Below are 20,818 nucleotides of genomic sequence, written 5' to 3'. Positions count from 1 at the left end.
CTGAGTTAATCATTGAGAGTGATTGAGAGAACGATCAAACTGAAAATTCTATAGACCTGTGTCATGCCTGTGTCTGTAGTTACAGTTCGACAAGGTTCTCTTCATTCATTTTTATTTTTCTCTTGTGGCTCTCTCGGCAGTTAGCACCAAAGAGAATATAATCACTACGGTTGGCACTTGAGTGACATTGACAGGGGGGCGCCCGGCGCAGTTGTAGCACAAAGGCTGCCAGCAAATAAAATCTTCTCAAAATTAAGGAATATCTTGAAAATGTCAATGTTGAAAGTCGAGTAAGTTTTATTTAATTTTAGCTAAAAGAGAACTTAGGCTAGCCATTCCTATTCATACATTGAAAAAGAATCGTAAAAACCATTGATAAGCCAGGGACTTGCAACCTATCATGTTTTCCTGCTCAAATACTATACTTACCTAGTGCTAAATATAGTTATACGATAGAGACAAATTAATTATGCTGTATTAATTATTATCAGATTAAATCACGAAGTTATGTATATGGAACAACTCTAATATTAAAAAAAACTGTGAAATTCAGATTTTTTACTTTGCAACACCACACACAAGGGGACAGCGTGACACTTCACAAGATGGCGGCGTTAAGGTACAGATATACGCATGCTCCGGATTAGTTCCAATTTTGGTCACGCGCCAAAAGGTCCTTGTCGCACCATATAGAGCATGGATTAGTCAAAACATGAACCAATTATACTATATCTTTATGTACTATATAGTCAAAACTAGTCAAAATGATGAGTTTGACGTTGACATATAGGTAGGTATCGATGGCATGGGCATGGCATATACCTATTATCTTTGTATATACGAAACAATTCATCAGCTAAAAGAAGCCGCCGCTAGGCAAATCATTATGTATTGCTATTTTTGGCAATTCTAGGGCGATATTAGCGCCTCGATTTGATAGATAGTAGTCCATAGACAAGAGTGGCTCAACCAGTTAAAATAAAAACCACTATAAATCTTTTTATTTTTATTGATTATGGTCAAGAACATGGTTGAAACAACTGAACATCAAAGATATGGATCATGAGTCTATATCAATCCTCTTATATATTTAGACATTCATGGTACACGTAGGTACGCGTCGTTACTCGTCGTTCCGTCGCGCTTGGTCTGTACCAGCCTTTACAACTGAACATCAATTGGTATTTGACCATTTTGCATCACTTTTACGGCTTTAGCAAAAGCTAGCGCCTTTTGAGGCCCCTGAAAAGAATTCATCGGTTCTGATTCTGTTGGTAGTCCGTGTAAACGCAACATTAAGTTTTTCATTAGAGCCTTTTCACATTTGAGGACTTCATCGTTCATCACATGTACTGGTCTACGGTCTATTATTACACCATGTTTCTTGAGGCAGTGTCTATTAAAGTCGCGTTTGTAGCTGTAGGGTTGCGAACAAAGCTGAAACCATCAATTTCTTTTTCTAACAAGCAGTTACTTTCATTTTGCAGAATACCTAAAGAAAGTATTTAAATGTTTTAAATTTTTTAACTAGGTACTTCAAAAATCAAAGGCGTTCAATTCGACGACTATTTATTAATTTTTAGATAGATACTAGATGATTCCCGCGACTTCATCCGCGTAAGATTCGATTTCTTTAAATGCCCGTGGGAACTTTGATTTTCCGGCATAAAAGTAGCCTCAATTCGTCTCTATTCCGGTGTCTTTATCAGCTGTCTCTGTACCAAATAAATGATGCTCGCGACTTCTGTTTGGATTTAGATTTTTTAAAATCCTGTGGTAACTCTTTGATTTTCTGGGACAAAAAGTAGTCCTTCGCCGGGATGCAAGCTATATCTGTACTAAATTTCGTTAAAATGAGTTTAGCGAATGAAAAGCTAGCAGACTGACACACCTACTTCGTATTTCTTCCTATGAATTTGGAGGCCAGCGTTCGGAAGTTCGGCTGTCGGCAGCGGAGGAAAAGTTCCACTTAAAAAAAAAACAGGAGATTTATGACAATTAGATATATGTAATAATATGATATTATTATCATACCTCGCAATTGTATGGGCGCTCTCTCGTGTGGACTCTGTAGTGGGCTTTTAAATGATCATTGCTATAGAACGTCATGGTACACATGTCACATTGAATTGTTCTAGCGCCTATACCGTGACTCATCATATGCCGCTTTAAAGCGTATTTCTGAAAAATATTTCACTAAGTCAGAATCACCTCCTTCCCTGGAGCAACCTATCGCCGTCTCACTACCGAGTACGGATCTCCTACTAGAATAAGAAGTGTTTAGCCATAGTCTACCACGCTGGTCAAAAGCGGATTGGACGACGTCACACACCTTTGAGAACATGTGAGAGGTTTCTGTTAAAGCAAGTGATATTTACCTATGTGTCAGTGGCAGGCAATGGGTTAAATCAGAATCAACTTTAAGTTAATACTTTTTCTTTCTTTATTAGGGGGAAAACAAAACAGCAATTTGCTTATTCTATTCGTTACTTTCCTATTTACAGTGATCGCAAAACAAGTAATCTAATCTGACGTTGCAACGTGGCGGTTTGCGCAGATCACAGACTAAGGAATATACACAAGCCCCGCGGAGATTCATTTTTGTACAGTGCGCAGTCACACGCCTCTTGTTCAGATTAGACTTCTTGTTTTGCGCGCACCGTAGTTGCTGCTATGAAATATGACATTTACATTAAAATGTAAATATGGAAGGAGGTGAATCCAAATTCTGTTCTGGTGGGAGCCTTCGGTTGTGGCCAGTTACCACCCTGCTGGCAAAGCCACGCTGCCAAGCAATTTAACTTTGCGGTATGATGCCGCATAGAAACCAATAATGGATTTATTGAAAACTACCACAGCCCTCCCAGGTAAGACTAAATCTGCTAACATTTAAGACTGCAGACCATCACTTACTACCTTTGAGTCTAACACAGTTAAAGGCTAACTTGACTTTAAAAAAAAACCAACTTCAATAACCACAAACACTAAAAAGTAAAAAATATACCTATAGCTATTCCTGGTTAAAAACCTACTGTTTACTACGCCTTTACACCAATCGCGAGCTATTCACTCTTATCCGTTGAAGAGTTCTGTTCTCTATCTCCAAAGATAGTCATCAGATCTTCACCAAACTAAAATGGGACCACCGGAAGTATGACCTACCACACAAAAAAAAAAAAAAAAAACAAAATCGGTTTATATTTGGCGGAGTAATTGCGTAACAAACATACAAAAAAAAACATAGTCGAATTGAGAACCTTCTTTTTTTAAATCGGTTAGTAAAAAACATTTCCATACCAGTCTGAATTCCTTTTTACATAATGTGCAGGCAAACTGTCTTTTCATATGTGTCACCATGTGTCTGAAAATGAAAATACACATTCTTGACATTCATCATCATCATAACCTTATTGTTTCCTTTCCAATCCATTAATTTAAAAAAAAAGCATGTGTGCAGTTTACACGCAGCGGAGAGTGCGACGAATGCAGAGAGTCAGGAGTAGGATTTGTATAATTGTAGGGTTTATTTTTTATAATGAGATGAGAGAGATGAAAAATAAACTTTGAAATAATAGGAAACACTGTATAATGTACCTATTCTATCTCATTCTCTCGCAGGCTAAATTCTATAGATGTAAGTATGTGTTTGTCTCTTTTATTAGTGTCGATTATACCTATCGTTTCATCAAGTTTCAAATCACAGCGATACATACTAAAAACGTTTTTACTTTAAAATATTTGTACCTCATAATGGATCCTTTGCAAGAAAAAGTGTTAATACAGTGTTCACATTTATATTTTTCCTCTATTGTGGAGTGCGACTTCTTAATATGATACCGTAAATTTCCCATTGTGCGGAATGATTTTGTACAGTTCTGACATTTGAATTTTTTCTCCGCTGAAAAATGATAATAACTAACTAAAATTATGTTCCAGTAAGCTGAGCTTCAGCCCTGCATTGCACCATCAGCCAATACTTTATACTGATTTACTGATTACGCTCCGCCACAGGAAAGTGAGAAAGTCGTTTTTGGGAATGAGTGTAATATTTTATAATAATATTCCACAGTCAATTTTAGACTTGCCTTCACACAAGTTTAAATTTATTAAAAGTATGCTCCTGGAAAAAACATATTATACAATCGAAGATTATGTAAATCACAAAATAGCATGGATTAGACTCGCTCCAGCAATGTGCGGGGCTGCAATTGCTTTAGTATTGCATATTATTGTAAATTGTAATTTGAACCCTTGAAAAGAGCAACCGCCGAGTTTCTTGCTGGTTCTTCTTGGTAGGAACGGCATTCTGAACCAGTGGTAGATTCAAAGAGTAAATGTAGGTAGATTATTTCGACGATTCAAAAGCACTTGTAAAAGTTTATTTGAATGAAAATATTATATTCTATTCTATTAGGTGGAGAAAATGCCTTCAGCATCAGGATGGAGGAGTTGGAACCTAGAGTTCACATAATGTTGTTTTGTCATAGGACGAAATTGGGTGTACGAATTAGTTCAGTAGTAGATGGTACACATTTGAAAAAACCAGGAACATATTTGTATTGAAATACAAAGGCGGAAAGCCGCTTATTCGAGTCGCACTCGAAAAGGTTTCATACCATCATACAAGAAATAACACTTTTTAATTTTTAAACAACTTCATGGTTTTTGGATTTTTCCCTTTGTGCTTTTAAGGTCCTTCTTACGCACTCATCCATACAAAACGTATAACGCCTATTATTCTATCACTAGCTGTGCCCGCGACTTCGTTCGCGTGGAATAGTGACTTTTCGCGCTTTATATAGCCACGGACGCTCAGGCGCGAGGCGCCGTGATTCTTTAAATTGACATAACTTTTTTATTTATGAACCGATTGACATGAAATAAACACTAAATCCTAAGTGAAGCTTACTACAATATATTAGTGAAAACCGTATCTAAATCGAATAAGCCGTTTCTGAGATTAGCGTGCACAAACACACAGACAAACAGACAAACAGACAAAAAAAAATTTATTACAATTTTGGGTTCGGCATCGATATAATAACAACCCCTGCTACTTTTTTTTTATATATTTCCATTGTACAGACACCACTTTTCTACAATTTTATTATATGTATAGATTTGTCATTCTAGATCTATAACTAAGCCATGTATCGAGTTATCTTTCCATTATCTATGCTCTAAAATAATAAATTTAGTCAAATTATATTTATTTTGAAAGTTATGACCCTTGAAAAATCTCAATTTTAGGCAAATGAGGCAACTTCGTGCATAAATCTATCTCAAGCATAGATTCTTGAGAATAAGAAATCTTGTATCTCAAGCAAACGGGGCCCTTAATTAACGTCGCTACCTGCCCATCATTCTAGGGCTTTAGGTCAACGGAAGTACCCTGCTTTTCAGTGTTTAATCATCTATATTTAGTTACCCTACTCGAGGCTACGGTACTTTATCTTAGTTTTTTTTTTGTGTTTGGACCAATAAAGGATATTAATTATATTTATTTACGAACTGTCATTTTAGTTCAGTTTAGAGATTATGTAAATATGAAAGAATTGGCCACTTATACCTTGTCCATTGCATAACATCATTTACCTGTGTGTATCAGAATGTGTGTTTTTAAACTTTTACAAATTTTTCCACAGAAAGGGCATAACCTTTCTTTTTTTTTACGCTTGGTTTTTTTCTTTTTGCCAACACTGTTTACGATGGTTTTCAGCAGCCTTATATCCTTTAACATAATAGGCTTAACGCGAATTATGTTTACATCTTTTAATGGTTCCACGGTCTTATCTACAAAAAAAAAACATTTGTTGTAGATTACAACAAATCAAGTTGATCAAATGATCATGATCATAATGGTGATGATGATGATGATGAATGAAAGGATGATGAAATAAAGAAATCATCTTCTTTATGTCAAATATAAGATGTCAACGTTCAAATGCGAGTCGGACTCACACACGAAGGGTTCCGTACCAACGTATAAGAAATCCTCAAACCAATATATTTACCGCTCAAAAAATTTACTGTACAACACTGCAGTCTGCAAGTTATTGACGGACAGCGCCATCTATGACGTAGAACTAATATTTGATTGTGAATTTTTTTTGTGATGTACCTACCTAAGCACAAGTTCACGGTTTTCAGATTTTTTTTCTTTACTACCATAAGATATTGCCTGTTGCCACCTGTCAAATTTCATGATTCTTTAGCCAACGAGATGTAGGTACCCTTTAGTTTTAGTTTCAACATTTTTCATACCACAACCCCCTAGCATGAATTTTTATTCATGAATTTTATGATGTTACGAATATTCAATCCATACAAAAGTATACATTTGCATAGTGCGCATAAATATTATATAACTAAGACTTTTTTTATGTCGAATACGCGTACCTACCTATACGTGCGACCATTTTTAAATGCAGCTATAAATGAGGCAAAGACAACCAAGCTCAAAGAAAATCTGCTGGAATTATCTGCCGATGAGATGTTGCGCTTGGAAATCTGCCAATTTGGATACCTATTGGTAAAAAAAAAAAAAACAGAATACCCGGAATTAAAAACCGGCTAAGTACGAGTCAGACTCCCACACCGAGGGTTCCATACTCAGGTATTTTTCCGACATTTTGCAGGATAAATCAAAAACTATTAAGTATAAAAATAAATAAAATCTGTTTTAGAATGTACAGATAAAGCTCTTTTATATGATACCCCATTTGGTCGGAAACGGTCGTTTAAGTGCGGAAACCAGCCCCGAGAGAAGAAAGAACCCCATTTGGTGTTATCTTAATTTGAAAATTAAAACACATTTTAATTTTTTTTTAATGATGTAGCCATAAATTCACGGTTTTCGGATTTATTCCTTTACTTGTGCTATAAGACCTACCTACCTGCCAAATTTCATAATTCTAGGTCAACGGGAAGTACCTACCCTATAGGTATTCTTGACAGACACGACGGACGGACGTAAGGACAGACAGACAGACAGACAGACAACAAAGTGATCCTATAAGAGTTCCGTTTTTCCTTTTGAGGTACGGAACCCTAAAAACAGAGGCTTTGAAATGTTTGATTCCATTTGCCTCCTCGTACTTATGGGAGTTGACATCGTCATCAATCGCCCAACTAAAATGTAAGCAAAGGAATCGCTTATATTGTTGTCTGCCTGTCTGCCTTTCCGTCTGTCGTGTCTGTCGAGAAAACCTATAGGGTACTTCCCGTTGACCTAGAATCATGAAATTAGGCAGGTAGGTAGGTCTTATAGCACAAGTAAAGGAATGAATGATGAAACAATGAACCTTGGTATTATCTATGTAAGTGAATAAAAACAAAACTAAGCAACTTTAAATACATTACATACACTTACTTGATGTTTTGTAATTTTTTGTCATCTTGGATGGTTTTTTCTTTCTTTTGAAACTATATTCTTCACCCATATTTGAATCTTGTACATAATCATCTACCTAAAAATTTAAATCACAATTTTTGTAAACTTCTCCTAATTTGCCTGTTTATGGTTTAATTTGATTTGATGGAGATGAAATTTTTGCAGTTCTAAAGCATAACATACAAAAAATAAAAAATAAATCCTGTATTTTTTAAAAGTTCACAATTATTGCAAATAAAACATCTGAGTGATGCTAGAGGTCAACGAACGTTCCGTAAATAGGTCACTCGAAGTCAATGCCGCGTCATAGGTGGGCCATTGACCCGAGTTTTGCACGCTATACAATGCGGGTTCGAAAAATACAAAATCACTAAAATTACAAGATAAAGTGCAATAGAATTTGAGATGCAGCTTGATTCGAACTTTACTCCAAGTTAGACAATTTAATTTAGTTATGGATAAAAAATAAGTTATGTTTATTTTTATAATTTTGTTGTGCCTATCTTACTAACATTATAAACGCGAAAGTTTATACGTATGGATGGTATAAGGATGTTCGTTACTCTTTTACGCAAAAACTACTACACGGATTTGGCTCAAATTTGGAATGCAGATAGATAATACTCTGGATAGGCTGGCTACTTTTATCCTGAAATATGGATAATGGAGTTCCCATGGGATTTAAAAAAAACTATGTATATTCACGCGAACGAAGTTGTGGGTATCACCAAGTTATTAATAATTTATTGCTATTTATTATTTGACCTCTTGACGCAGTGCTGAGCGCTGTGGTTTTTAGGTTTCAGTTCCGGTTGGGTCAATTTGGAAATTCATAAACTAAATTGGCTCCACTGGTTCGGTCTGGTTAGTCACCACTAATTTTACCTGCAAAGCCTTGCCGCTAAGCAAATAGGCGTTTTAGTACGAGGCCATGAAGAATAAAACCAATTAGAGGGATGATTTTAATAAAATTGCTAGATTAGCCGGCTTCCATCTTAGACTGTATAATTGGCACTCAACACCAAGTAAGATAGCAGTCCATGCCCAAAAGAACTAGGTAATGAATATATCCTATACAGCCTTATTTATTACAGGATAGACTTGCGCTTGACGACAATCATGCCTTAAGGAAAGCCATGATGAGGTTTAAGTTGGAGCAAGCCTACCTAGATTTCACCAGCCTATTCCCCTTGCCTTGAATGTACTTAAGTTATACGAACACAAGGAAATACAAACACCTGAAGGGTTTTCCAAACCTTAGAAAGATGACTAAAAACGATTCGTGCAAGTAGACTAGATGTTGACAACATAAGGATGCCAATTCTCATGCTGCTGTTCTGTGGTAGAATGAAGAAGGAAGAACAAGGGTGGAGCTTACATGACCATTCTCCTCAAATCCTTCAGATTTTATTGTGTCAAGAAACTCTTCTATTGGCACTGTTATTCTCTCTTGTTTAATCAGCCTTTTAATCAATGTGTTATTGTAATAAACCCAGTCATTTTCATTTTTAAACAAATTATTGTAATCTGATGCAACGTTTTCTGGCTCTATATGATTCAGTTGTGAGTCGAATTCCACTTTTATTTCATCTATTGTGTTAAACTTGAATACCTTTGACTGTTTACTTAGTTCTACATCAGATCTGAAAATAAATACTTCTATATATATATACATGAGTATATTTGCTGGAAAATATCATATAAGAAAATTAAATAACACAAGACAAAGTTGAATACTAAAACTCTACTGTGATCATCTTAATAAATGCTGAAATAATAGAGTAAAATTTTTTCTATCCACATTTATATCTATAAGCTCAGAATTGTCTCCTATTTCATTTGACATTCCACTCGATACAATAGCAAAAAAAATTTTTGAAGACCTCCACTTTTTTTGATGTGACATCTGTATTCCCTAGGGTATTTTTATTTTGTACTAGCCGATGCCCGCGACTTCGCCCGCGTGGATTTAGGTTTTTTGAAATCCCGTGGGAACCCCTTTGATTTTCCGGGATAAAAAGTAGCCTATGTGCTAATCCAGGATATTATCTATCTCCATTCCAAATTTCAGCCAAATCCGTCCCGTAGTTTTTACGTGAAGGAGTAACAAACATTCACACACACACACACACACACACACATACAAACTTTCGCCTTTATAATATTAGTGTGATAAAATTCTAAATCAGTCTATGTCCTAAAATCGGCCAAGTAGTTTAGACACTGCAGTGGAACACACAGAATCTGGATACAAACATACATACATATTACATACATAAATAGACTGCTAAAATCATCATCCTTCCCTTTGACTTTGCCGCAGTCTGGTAAAAAAGTTAATAATATAAACAAAACAGTCAATTGAAATAAGCCCGGGGATTTGTCTGTGTTGATTTAGGTTTTTAAAAGTCCAGTGGAAACTCTTTCATTCAAGAATAAAAAGTGGCCCATGTCAGTTTCCAAGATACAATCTATACCAATAGATGTTTCTTGTTACTTTTGAAAATGAGCGTTATTTTACTACTAGCTAATGCCCGCGACTTCGTTTACGTGGATGTAGGTTTTTTAAAATTCCCGTGGGAACTCTTTGATTTTCCGGGATAAAAAGTAGCCTATGTGCTAATCCAGGGTATAATCTATGTCCATTCTAAATTTCAGCCCAATCCGTCCAGTAGTTTTTGCGTGAAGGTGTAACAAACATACACACACACACACACACACACACACATACAAACTTTCTCCTTTATAATATTAGTGTGATTTATAACATAGAAATATCTATCTAAGAAAAAAAATACCAAACCTTTCAATCAAAAGTTTAAATTCATAGAAATCTTTAAGCTTCCTTCTACAGAGTAGGCATAACAATTCTTTTTTATCTTTTACTATCTGAAACAGTAGGAAATTAATTATATGTAACATATTTATTTATTATTATATTGTTTACAATTATTAACTGCTCAATGCACTGTAACAGGTATTTTTTTACTTCAGTTTATAGTAAGTTCAGGTAGAAGTATCAAGACCGGGAGCCGCAGAATAAATGGCTGAAATCGTTAAGCGGCGCAAGTATGGCTCTCTTATCAAGAGTTACATTGTTCATGCCAGCTTGTTCATGAGTTACATAGAGCCAGCCTTCCTGCCACATCTGATGACAGGAGGGCTGACTCATTTTGTGTAAAGGACCAGCCTTAGTGTAAAGCGCGGAAAGCAGTCAGTATGCTTGGCATCATTTGATGCAGGCACGATTTGTACAGGAATTAGATAAGACTAGCAGGGGCGTAGCTACCGCCGTATTTGCCGTATCAATTATACGGGGCCCCCGGGCCACGGGGGCCCCCAAAGTGTGTAAGGAAAAAGAATAAAAACTTTCTAATTTATTTTATTTTACAAATGACAAAATTCTATAAAGCAATTCCTTTTTTTCTCGCCTTAAGCGTGCGTTCAAAAGTTGGCAACACTACATCGTTATGGCGGGCTGCGGGACTTCCCCGTTTTACTTACTTCATCTTCAACTCAGCGGGGAATTCCCGGGAATCCTTCATCGATATCGCGATGTACGTGTACGTTGTTGTACTTTGCATTGGATGTTAAACCACGGAGTGTTTTTCAAAATTAAAACTAATAAAAAATTACTTAAGAACTTCGATGGGACAAGAACGGCTGTCAGACATCTCACTATTGTCCATAGAGGCAGAAACTTTAGAAAAACTAAAATCATCATCAGCCATAAATGATTTAATAAATCAGTTTGCCGATAAAAAGGCAAGGAGAGTGAATATTTAAAATTCGATTTTTATTTGTAAAATGGGTAAATTATGTGATAAATAAATATTACTTCTCACAATATTTTTTTTCTTTTGTGAAAAATCTTTACCTCCATATAAGGGCCTCCAAAAAAATTTTTATACGGGGCCCCGACAAGGCACGCTACGCCACTGAAGACTAGGTTGAGTTTTTTCTTTTATAAGAGTATTAGTCATACTATTCATGACTAATATTTCCCTTCCCCTCCAATTAATCGTAAAGCTTGTGCTAGGAGTAGGTACAACAATTATAGTGCAATGGGTGGGGTTTGAACCGCCAACCTTTCAGAATTCACTCCGCTCCTCTACCGTTGAGCTATTGAGCGATATTTTAATGTAACACTTCAATGAAAAAAGAGTTTATAAGTAACAATAATATATAAAATTGTAACTGAAATATTTCTCTACATTAAAATATACATTTTGAAAATTTTAATCAGAGAAAACATTACCAAACAATTTTTTTCGGATTCGTAGTATGTACGATACTGTGTGAATTGTGTTGTAGTCTTAGAAGTTCACTTCATGCTTGATTAGAGAAGCCCATTATTGTATACATTCCAGTGTCCAGTGATTCAAATTATACTTTAATAATAGATGCACAATGAAACTTTACCTTAATTCCAGTAATTAATGCTATCATTAAAGCATATGATAATCCTTGATCAGTCTCAAAAACTGAACATAAGTTTCTTTTACTTTCGAAACAAATCCTGCATTTGTTATCGTTGTTATCCATCTTCAAATAGATCGAAATGAAAGAGGACATTAATAAACAATAACATAATCTAATACACTGCACTGATCATTTATTAGAATCATTAGGAATAAATAAGATACAAGAAATCTGTGGGTTAAAATCGAAAGTGAAATGATCAAAACGTGATCAAAACTTAACTTTTTTGTTATTTTTTTTTTGACTGAAATTGAGCCTTTTTTCTGGTCGGTGATTGACTAACTTGCTCTTTGGACCAAAGAGAATATAATCACTAGGTACGTTTTCTTTGGACTACGTTTAGTTAATTATGAAACGTAGGTATATGTAAAAAGTATTCTGTGGTAGGTAGCGATTACATACTCTTTGACACAGTTCTTTGATTAGGCATTAATTATACCATTATACTATCTCTATAGGCACTGTGTGATTTGAGATTGGTCGATGGATTGGTCAAATGTGCCAATTTTTTGAGCAGGTAACTACCGTTCTATAGCACATCTGCCCGCGAAATTCAAATTTAATTTGGTTTTTTGCAATCCGTTCACTAATACGACAAAGTAGGCTTATGGTATTCTAATTCCGCAAATGGCAGTATCATTTTCACAGGTTTACATAAAAAAAATTACTTGAAAGCGTAGATATGTCTTGAAAGTGTTCAGCTGTTTTATAAATTAGTTATAGTATCGACTAATTATTTGTAACTCATGTTAAACTCATGACTAATTTCTTTTTAGTAAAGTACCATAAGCCTACTTTGACTTGTATACAAATTGCGAAAAACCAAATTAAACTTGAATTTCGCGAGCAGATCCGTCCATGCACCACATGCACCATAATAATAACTCTGAATCACTCTGAATAATATCTCTATGACAGCATCACCAGACCTCAGAATACGGACATAAACGTAGTGATTTGATTTCACGGTGATTACATACTCTTTGGTACAGACGTACAGTAATGACAGCATTTTCGTAGTGATTACATAGTACATACTCTTTGTTTCAATTTTACTGGTATATAGTGATCTGTGTGGACTTCGTCCACTTCGTCTGTGTTGGTGTTAGCTGGCGGGCGTGCTCTGCCATTTTGATTTTTGGTGTGTTTTTTGTTAAAACTGACTGGAAAGCGCTCTAAGGGGGTGCCGTGCGTGTGTCGGCGAGCGCCGGCACAGACGGGGTCCATACTTGTATAGTTTAAACAAACTTGACATTGGCTAATCTTTGTAAAGCCAGACGAGAGAGAAAAAAAAAAGTGATCTGTGTTTATGTCCTGTGTTTTGTAACTCGGGTTCGTACTTCGTTTCAGACTCACACATTTTGATTTTTCCAGTTTTATGTGGTTTTCTTTTTGGAAAAATAATTGGTTGAACAATGGATGATTTGTACGATAATTTGGAGAATTATTACGATGAGAAAATCATAGATGAGGTTAGTAATATGTAAGAGTTTTATTAGAACAAGAGTTACGATGGTTTTAGCGCCAATAATACTATTATTTGTTATTCACTTCGACTATTATAAATTGAATATAAATAATTTTTAATTTGTATGTAAATATTGTGATATATATGGTTATTTCTTACGAATTTTTAATAATAGTCCGCATACTTTTGTAATGTTTTTGTTTATACGTTTCCTTTATCAAGTTACCTAATAACTTTACCAAGTTAAATCCATGTCTTTTACAGCTGAAAAATGAAAATAAAGAGCTAAAGACCAAACTCGAAGAATATTCTAGTGCTATGACCCGTTTGCAAATGGTAAGTAATATAAAAAGTACTTTTTTACAAACCTATGAAAATATATTTTATTTACTGTAACTTGAAGAATTTATACAAAAATCACAGGTGACGTGCGTGTCAAAACTCGATAATGAAAGGTTCCATAGTTTATTAACCAAAAAAGTAATCAATAAACATCAGCTAAACAAGGTTGTTTTGTGAATTCTTTGCTTTACTAAACTGTTTGAAATTTACCTATACACAATTGACTGTGTTGACTTGGATGGCTGTAGCCATAGATATACAGTTAAAATTTGATAAATTGACATCGGAGGGACTACTCATATTTGGTTATGAAAACTGATAGTCATAAAAATGTGGACACCAATGGGTCAGCAATAGAAGAACATGTCCACAATTAGGGTTTTACCTTATATACAGTGTACCCCCAGTAATCCGACAAACATTTTGCAGGGCTGTGTCGGACTATCGAATTTGTTGGATTATAGAGTACTGACTAAGACCCCCTATAAACCGGAAATGTTTACAAAAGAGTACCTTGTAATCCGACAAATTACAGATTCAATGATAAGATTCTATATGTTATATGTATATATTTACTCTGAAGTACTTCATGATGTATGTCAAATTTAGTAAAGTAAACAATATTAACATCATTAATGCTATAGAACTTACAAAAAATAATAACTTTATATTAGGAAATAATTATGTACACACAAATGTACATATTAAAATAAGAAGATTGTCAAAAATATCCAATAATAGTACATGTCGCAATGTAACAGACATGTCGGATTACAGGGGGTGCCGGATTAGACAGGGGCCGGATTAGGGGGGGCCCACTGTATACAGTTTGATGAGGTTCCATATTATACCTGAAAAGTTTCTAGTACTGTGTCTAGTTAACCTTACACACAACTTAGATAAAACTAATACTATATAGGGTGTCAACTATTAAGACCACTAGTAAAATTTTGCAATTTTTGGTTAAACTGGCCATTACACTGTATTTTTATTCATTAGTTTGGATTATCTACAGTGAAATTTTGGATGAGCCTCAAGACTCAAATTTTTTAGTTTTTAGTGCCAGAATATATCATATATTATTAGAATCAAAATAATGAACCTCTAACTTTTGGTGCACCCACCGACTTCTCCCACTAGTGGGTACATGGGGAATCCCATCGCATCAGGGTTAGAATTAAATTTAAAAATATGTCTATACATTGTATCAATAAATAGAAACTTACATAGATACCCAGCGCATTTTGAGGGTTAAAGAAAAAGACGTGAAGGAAATGTTTTATTTTGATTAATACAGGTTTTATTCTTTTATCTACAGAATAGATGTGCATTGATATTGTAGAATATTTTGCAGGATTTTGATAAGTTAAACTCTGAGTACAAAAAATTGGAGAAGAATTATTCATCATTATTAAAAACAGCGCGTGCAGAAATTGAAAGAAAAGCTGAGATGATTAAATCTCTTAACACAGAGTAAGTTTTTGTAGTACTTTTAATAAAAGTATATCTGAACGATTTCTACTATATATTATCATATTTAATATTATGAAAGCGAAAGTTTCTTTGTTGATTTGTCCTTCCATCACGCTTCAATGGAGCAAATGATCAGCATGATATTTTACATAGATATAGTTAAGGACCTGGAGCGTGAGAAAACCAACCCCCACACCCACATGATTTTAAAAACCTAAATTCCACGTGGACCAAGTCACGGGAATCAGCTAGTTTTGTGATTATTTTAAGCAAAGAATACATTATCATCAATATAGATCCCAAATATTTTCTTACTTTTTGTCAATCTATCTGTGCACACTTCAAACTGAAACTACTGAACAGAAATGAATCTTGTCAAACTTATATGCAGCTATTTACAGATCAATGTCTAGATAGAGAATAATTATTTTAGTTGAATTAAAGGAAGTAGATTAAATATGAACCAATTCTAACTATGAACTAATAAGTAATTCATTTTTCTTTACAAAGACTGTTTTGACAGGTAAGTCTCATTAGTTGATGAAAAGTTGTGGAGCTGGAGGACTAAACTCATTCAATGGTATAAGAAACTTCCTGGACAAATCAGGATATTTAACAACTTTTTGGCTTTTGATTTGTGGTAGATTAGGATAAGGTCACTTCACACTACGGGAGTTAAGAAGTTAAAGGATGCTCAAAATATGTTGTTAATAAACTAATCTTTGAGATAAAGCTTTGTATTTCTTTTTGTGTTTTAGGAAGGACTTGTTAATAATAAAAACACTACAAACTACAAATAAAAATGTTTCAAACAATAGAAGGTTCAATATAAATAATACTCAGCGATCAAAGAAAAGTTATGAAATTGAGACTACACCACAGCCAAAACCTTCATCAGGTAATCAAAATGAGGAAAATAGGCTGAAAAATGACAGGTATAATTTTGTTGTTAATATATATTTCCTGCTCAATTATACAAAACCAATTTAGGTAGAAAGTAAATATTGTCTTTTTGTCCACACTTTGAGGGGTGGTTCAGAATTGATAGTATCAAATGAAAATGGTATGTGATACAATTGTTGTGACAAGGCACTCCTTTTGGACAAGAAAACTTAACTAAATATTGTTTTTAGAATCAACTCAACCCATACTCAATCAGAAGACACTACTTCAACTTTGGAAAATAAACCTAACATTAGTGAAGATGAAGAATTAAGGGACACTAACAAAAAACTAACAAACAAAATCCATAAAGATGTTCCTATGAAAAGTGAAGGAGCAAAAATTACTAATAGAAGGAAATCAATGCCTTTTTGCAGGTGAGTTTTTGTAATTTTATAAAACAGTTTTTGTATTTAATTATTATCTATACTTACTTATAATAAGCTAATTTTACTTTTTAGCAATATAGAACCAATATTTAGTTCAGATGATGATTTTGAGGCACTCCATTTAAAGAACACAAGGAAATCACCATTACGAGAAGATAGTAGACAGTATGATAAATATAGAAGTAGAGACAACTTTTCCAGTAAGGATAGATTTTATGCCAGTAAAACAAATAGATTTACAGATCATGGTAAATATACAAATGACAGGTATGAATCTAGTTCAAAATATACCAGGCGTAGTGCAGAAAAGTATCGTTCTAAATATACAAAGGATAATTCAGAATCCCATAAATCAAGAGCTGATTATACAAATAGCAGACAAACAATATTAAGGAGTTCCCCTACCGATAGGTATAACCGCTCTAAAAGTCGAGATAGAAGGACCTTTGAGAGAGAAAATTACTATGATAAGCAGAGACATTCACCTCATAATTACGATAACTCTGCAGTAAAACATAAAATCAGAAATGAGCTAGAGGAGCCAAGTAGTAAACGTTACAAAACCGATCAAAATAAAAAGGCTTTAATAAAAGAAAACATTTCAAATAATGACAAGGAGACAGAACATGGTTTGAGAAGCAGTTTTACGAAACAAGATTTTATTGAACCTACATCTTGTCAATCGCCTGATTATGTTAATATTGAGAGTGCATTACCTCAACAGATTATTAAAGGTACCTATACCTATAATATATATGTTTGTTTTTGTAAAAGTTTATATCTAAAAGCTAAATTAATAAATAATTCTACACTATACTAATAAATAAAATTGGAGTGTCTGTCTCTAATTTCGAAATAACTATCCCATATTTCATATGGTTATTTGACAGATACCATAACTGAATCACACGTTTTCAAAATGTTTGTCTGTCTGTCTGTTTGAACGGGCTAATCTTCGGAACAGCTGGACCTATTTTGACGGGACTTTCACTGACAAGTAAGAGTGTTACTCTTACTTGTCAGTGAAATAGGCTACTTTTTAACCGACTTTCAAAAATGGAGGAGTTGTGTTTTCTACCTACGTACACTGATATCTCCGAGATTTCTGGTCTATTTTGACCGGTCTATAATATAATTTATATCCCGTAGTGAAAAATGAGCTTAATAATATGTATGTTTAAAATTATTTTATTCACAGAAATAAAACACACAGCTGTAACTCTCCTTGAAGACCCTAGAGTTTCAAGTAAAAAATATGTCGTAAAGAACAATAAAGGGATAACAGTTTTGTCAACTGTTGTTAGTGAAGATTTTGATATAAAACCTGTTAATGTTTCTTCATGGGAAATACCAAACATAGAAAAATTTATGATACCTCCAACGTTACCCACTGAAAGATTTTCTGAAGAAACTGATAACGATTTTGTAAATGAAATATACTTGGATATTGATAAACCCTTATTAAATGACTCACTGGAATCTGGTGAAATTCAGAGCTTAAAAGATGATGAAGCTTATTGCACAAAAGAAAATGATAGGGATAAAATGCATGAACATAAAAAGATTAATAAAGACCATAGCAAAACTTTGAATAGCTTGACAGTTCTTGATTCTAATAAGATGAACCCTGCTATTAACAAATACGAAATACCAAAAAGAAAAAAACCCGATAAAATAACTAAAAGGAATAAAAACGGGGATTTTGATATTTTGTCAACGAAACAAAAATCTGCTAATAATTGTTGTGATGAAATTAAAAGGCAAGAAGTAGAAAAACACGATAAAGTTAGTACTCTCAATACTGAAAATGTAATCATTGAAGAACAATACCAGAACAGTGAAGTGTCAAAAATGAACACAATACTACCTGAAAACACGCTAACAGCTGCAAGCTGTACTCTTGCAGAAGATTTAGAACTGAGCGACGAGGCAAATGAAAGTCGGGATACACAGAATGATGTTAAGAAATCAAAAAAAATCTTGCCTAAAGATAAACTGTCCGTAGTTTCCCTAGATGATAAACAAGAAGGTGACATGCCTGTGGTTAAAGACGACAATAGAGAACCAAAAGAAAAAAGTAAACCTCTGAATTTAAAAAAAGTAACAAAAGATTCCTCTCGGGACAGTGGTAAAAATCGCAAAACTAAAAAGAAAACAGAATTAAAAGGTGCAAATTGTACTGAAGCAAAAGAACAAAACAAAAAATTGCAAACATTCACTAAACTTCAGAGCAAGCCAGTGATTTCGATACAAACGAAACATAAGTTTAGCGACTTATTTGGTGACAGCAGTAGTTTAATAACACCCGATGATTTAGGAATTTCCACTCCTGATATTAAGCTTCCGTTGACTGTCAAGTATGCCTCTATATTTGATAATACTCAGGATGCTGTTGATCTAAGTGTTGAAAATGTCAATAGTGTACAATCTAATGCGAGTGAAGTTAGTGCGTTTCCGACTAATCCAGAAGACCAATCGAATGACAAAACAAGTATAGCAAAAGCGAAAAATGATGCTGAAAAGCTTGTAGTCCCTAAAGATTTGGATGAAATTCCAGCTACAAATTGTTCTCTTGAAAATAATTTACATCAAAAGGCTACAAAAAATGATGATCCAGAAATAGTGAAGACTGTCATCATATCCACTGGGGTACAACCAAAATACGCTTCCGAAAGTAATTTATTGCAGGGTAGCCAAAAATGTACTATTGAAAATACTGAAAAAATAATAAATAATGATGAAGCAAGCATGAAATCATGTGCGCTCAACTATATAAACGCGTTAGCCACCTCTACACCTCACAAAACTGAGCACGTAGATATATCTACAGTAGTACTAGATCCTGTATCAAATGATGCTAGCAAGATAAGTGCAAATATCAATTTGTCATCTAATGTGAGTAATGCGTCAAATCCAGGTGAGATTTTAAATGAAGCAGATGTTCCAGATGTTAGGCTTTTCGTTAAAAGGCGAAGGAAAAAAATTAAGAAGCCTTCTTAAGTTGTTAAATGTTAGTTGTTCTGGATTAATTTATTAGTATTTTATTATAATGCAATACGTATGTAAGTAAACATCTAAGATTCTAGGCAAAGAAACAGGTCCATGTTTATTTTATTGTATATAGCAACTACTTTTATCTGTATTTAAATTTTTATACCTATGTTACCTGGCATAACTATTGGTACAAAATACCAAATATTATAGTGTTCCCGGTAAAACATCAAGATGCTGTCAACGCGTTGTACCTAGGGGAGATCAAATACTAGCTATCAAATGATCCCTAAATGACGAAAAGGACCCGCTTTTAGGGTCTTTCCGTTCCTGTCCATTTGTTTGTCTGTCAGCAGGCAGTCTCGTGAACCGTAATAGCTAGAAAGTTGAAATTTTCACGGAATGTGTACTATTGCCGCTATAACAAGAAAAAAATTTTAAAAATTTCCAATTAAAACAAGAAAAAAAAATGTATAGTCATCTTACTTTGAAAATTGAAACATATTTTAATTTATTTTTAAATGATGTGACCACAAATTCGCGGTTTTCAGATTTATTCCTGTACTTGTGCTTTAAGACCTACCTACCTGCCAAATTTCATGATTCTAGGTCAACGGGAAGTACCCTATAGGTTTCTTGACAGATACGAAGGACAGACAGACAGAAAAACAAAGTGATCCTTTATGGGTTCCGTTTTTCCTTTTAAGGTACCGAACCCTAAAAATTGGCAATATTTGGATTCATTTAAAGTGGTAATTAGCCACGGTCGTAGCGTACCATCAGATCAAAGCAGAGACATGCTCTGATCTAGTCGTGCGCTAGGCATATTGTGTGGTGCCGGTGATGAAATGTGGCTTTGGTTCAGGAGAGCAATTCACACAGTTCAACAATTTATAGGCAATATTATTCTCCAAATACCACTACTTGTTAATTATTTACAGGTTTATTTAGTTAGGTATAAAAGTGACATGACGCTCATTCCGTAGTATTTTATTATTAATTCGATATCGTGTCAGTGATGGGCTTTGAGCAACCAATCCGCGTTTTATTTGAACACAACCATGAATTTGATAGCATTTGACTTCCCCTCAACAGGATGTCCAGGACCAATGTCATATGTATTTTACGTGGCCTGTGCAGACGAGGCTCTTGTCCGCGGGAGACAAAAGTCCCTCATTTTTTATTATGGTGTTCGCCATACTATTCCATCCATCCATCGTCCATCGTGTATGTTATTCGATGCAGTTCTTAATGATCCATGTTAATCCCTCGCGGACAATATTCCCTCGTCTACGCAGACCGATAAGGTTATTTAACTGTAAATAAAAAGGTTAAAAG

At 34.4% G+C, this 20,818-nt stretch overlaps 2 protein-coding genes across 7 annotated transcripts; one reads left to right on the top strand and one right to left on the bottom strand.

Annotated features, from left to right (window-relative positions):
• Positions 1-989: 989 nt before the first annotated feature.
• Positions 990-12,145, bottom strand: LOC123867175 (zinc finger protein 729-like). Of its 5 annotated transcripts, none has more exons than XM_045909095.1 (9): positions 11,816-12,143; positions 10,197-10,282; positions 8,772-9,036; positions 7,367-7,469; positions 5,596-5,793; positions 3,745-3,898; positions 3,298-3,361; positions 2,035-2,181; positions 990-1,437 (listed from the first exon to the last, which is right to left on the bottom strand). In XM_045909095.1, the coding sequence occupies exons 1-9, from the start codon at positions 11,966-11,968 to the stop codon at positions 1,162-1,164; spliced, it is 1,446 nt and encodes a 481-aa protein (XP_045765051.1). In that variant the 5' UTR covers positions 11,969-12,143; the 3' UTR covers positions 990-1,161. The 5 variants fall into 5 exon arrangements, with proteins under 5 accessions (XP_045765051.1, XP_045765052.1, XP_045765053.1 ...); XM_045909096.1 differs by having other exon boundaries at positions 7,373-7,469; positions 11,816-12,142; XM_045909097.1 differs by lacking the exon at positions 2,035-2,181 and having other exon boundaries at positions 11,816-12,145.
• A 1,042-nt stretch (positions 12,146-13,187) lies between these two features.
• Positions 13,188-19,615, top strand: LOC123867160 (repetitive organellar protein-like). 2 transcript variants are annotated; one of them, XM_045909066.1, is made up of 7 exons: positions 13,188-13,347; positions 13,608-13,679; positions 15,040-15,158; positions 15,917-16,093; positions 16,292-16,477; positions 16,562-17,223; positions 17,688-19,615. In XM_045909066.1, exons 1-7 carry the CDS (start codon positions 13,291-13,293, stop codon positions 19,487-19,489), a joined length of 3,075 nt encoding a protein of 1,024 aa, XP_045765022.1. In that variant the 5' UTR covers positions 13,188-13,290; the 3' UTR covers positions 19,490-19,615. The 2 variants fall into 2 exon arrangements, with proteins under 2 accessions (XP_045765022.1, XP_045765021.1); XM_045909065.1 differs by having other exon boundaries at positions 15,028-15,158.
• The last annotated feature ends 1,203 nt before the right edge of the window (positions 19,616-20,818 follow it).

This window comes from Maniola jurtina, chromosome 7 (assembly GCF_905333055.1).
Source record: "Maniola jurtina chromosome 7, ilManJurt1.1, whole genome shotgun sequence".
Classification (NCBI taxonomy): domain Eukaryota; kingdom Metazoa; phylum Arthropoda; class Insecta; order Lepidoptera; family Nymphalidae; genus Maniola; species Maniola jurtina.
This window is presented reverse-complemented; position numbering and strand designations above follow the sequence as displayed.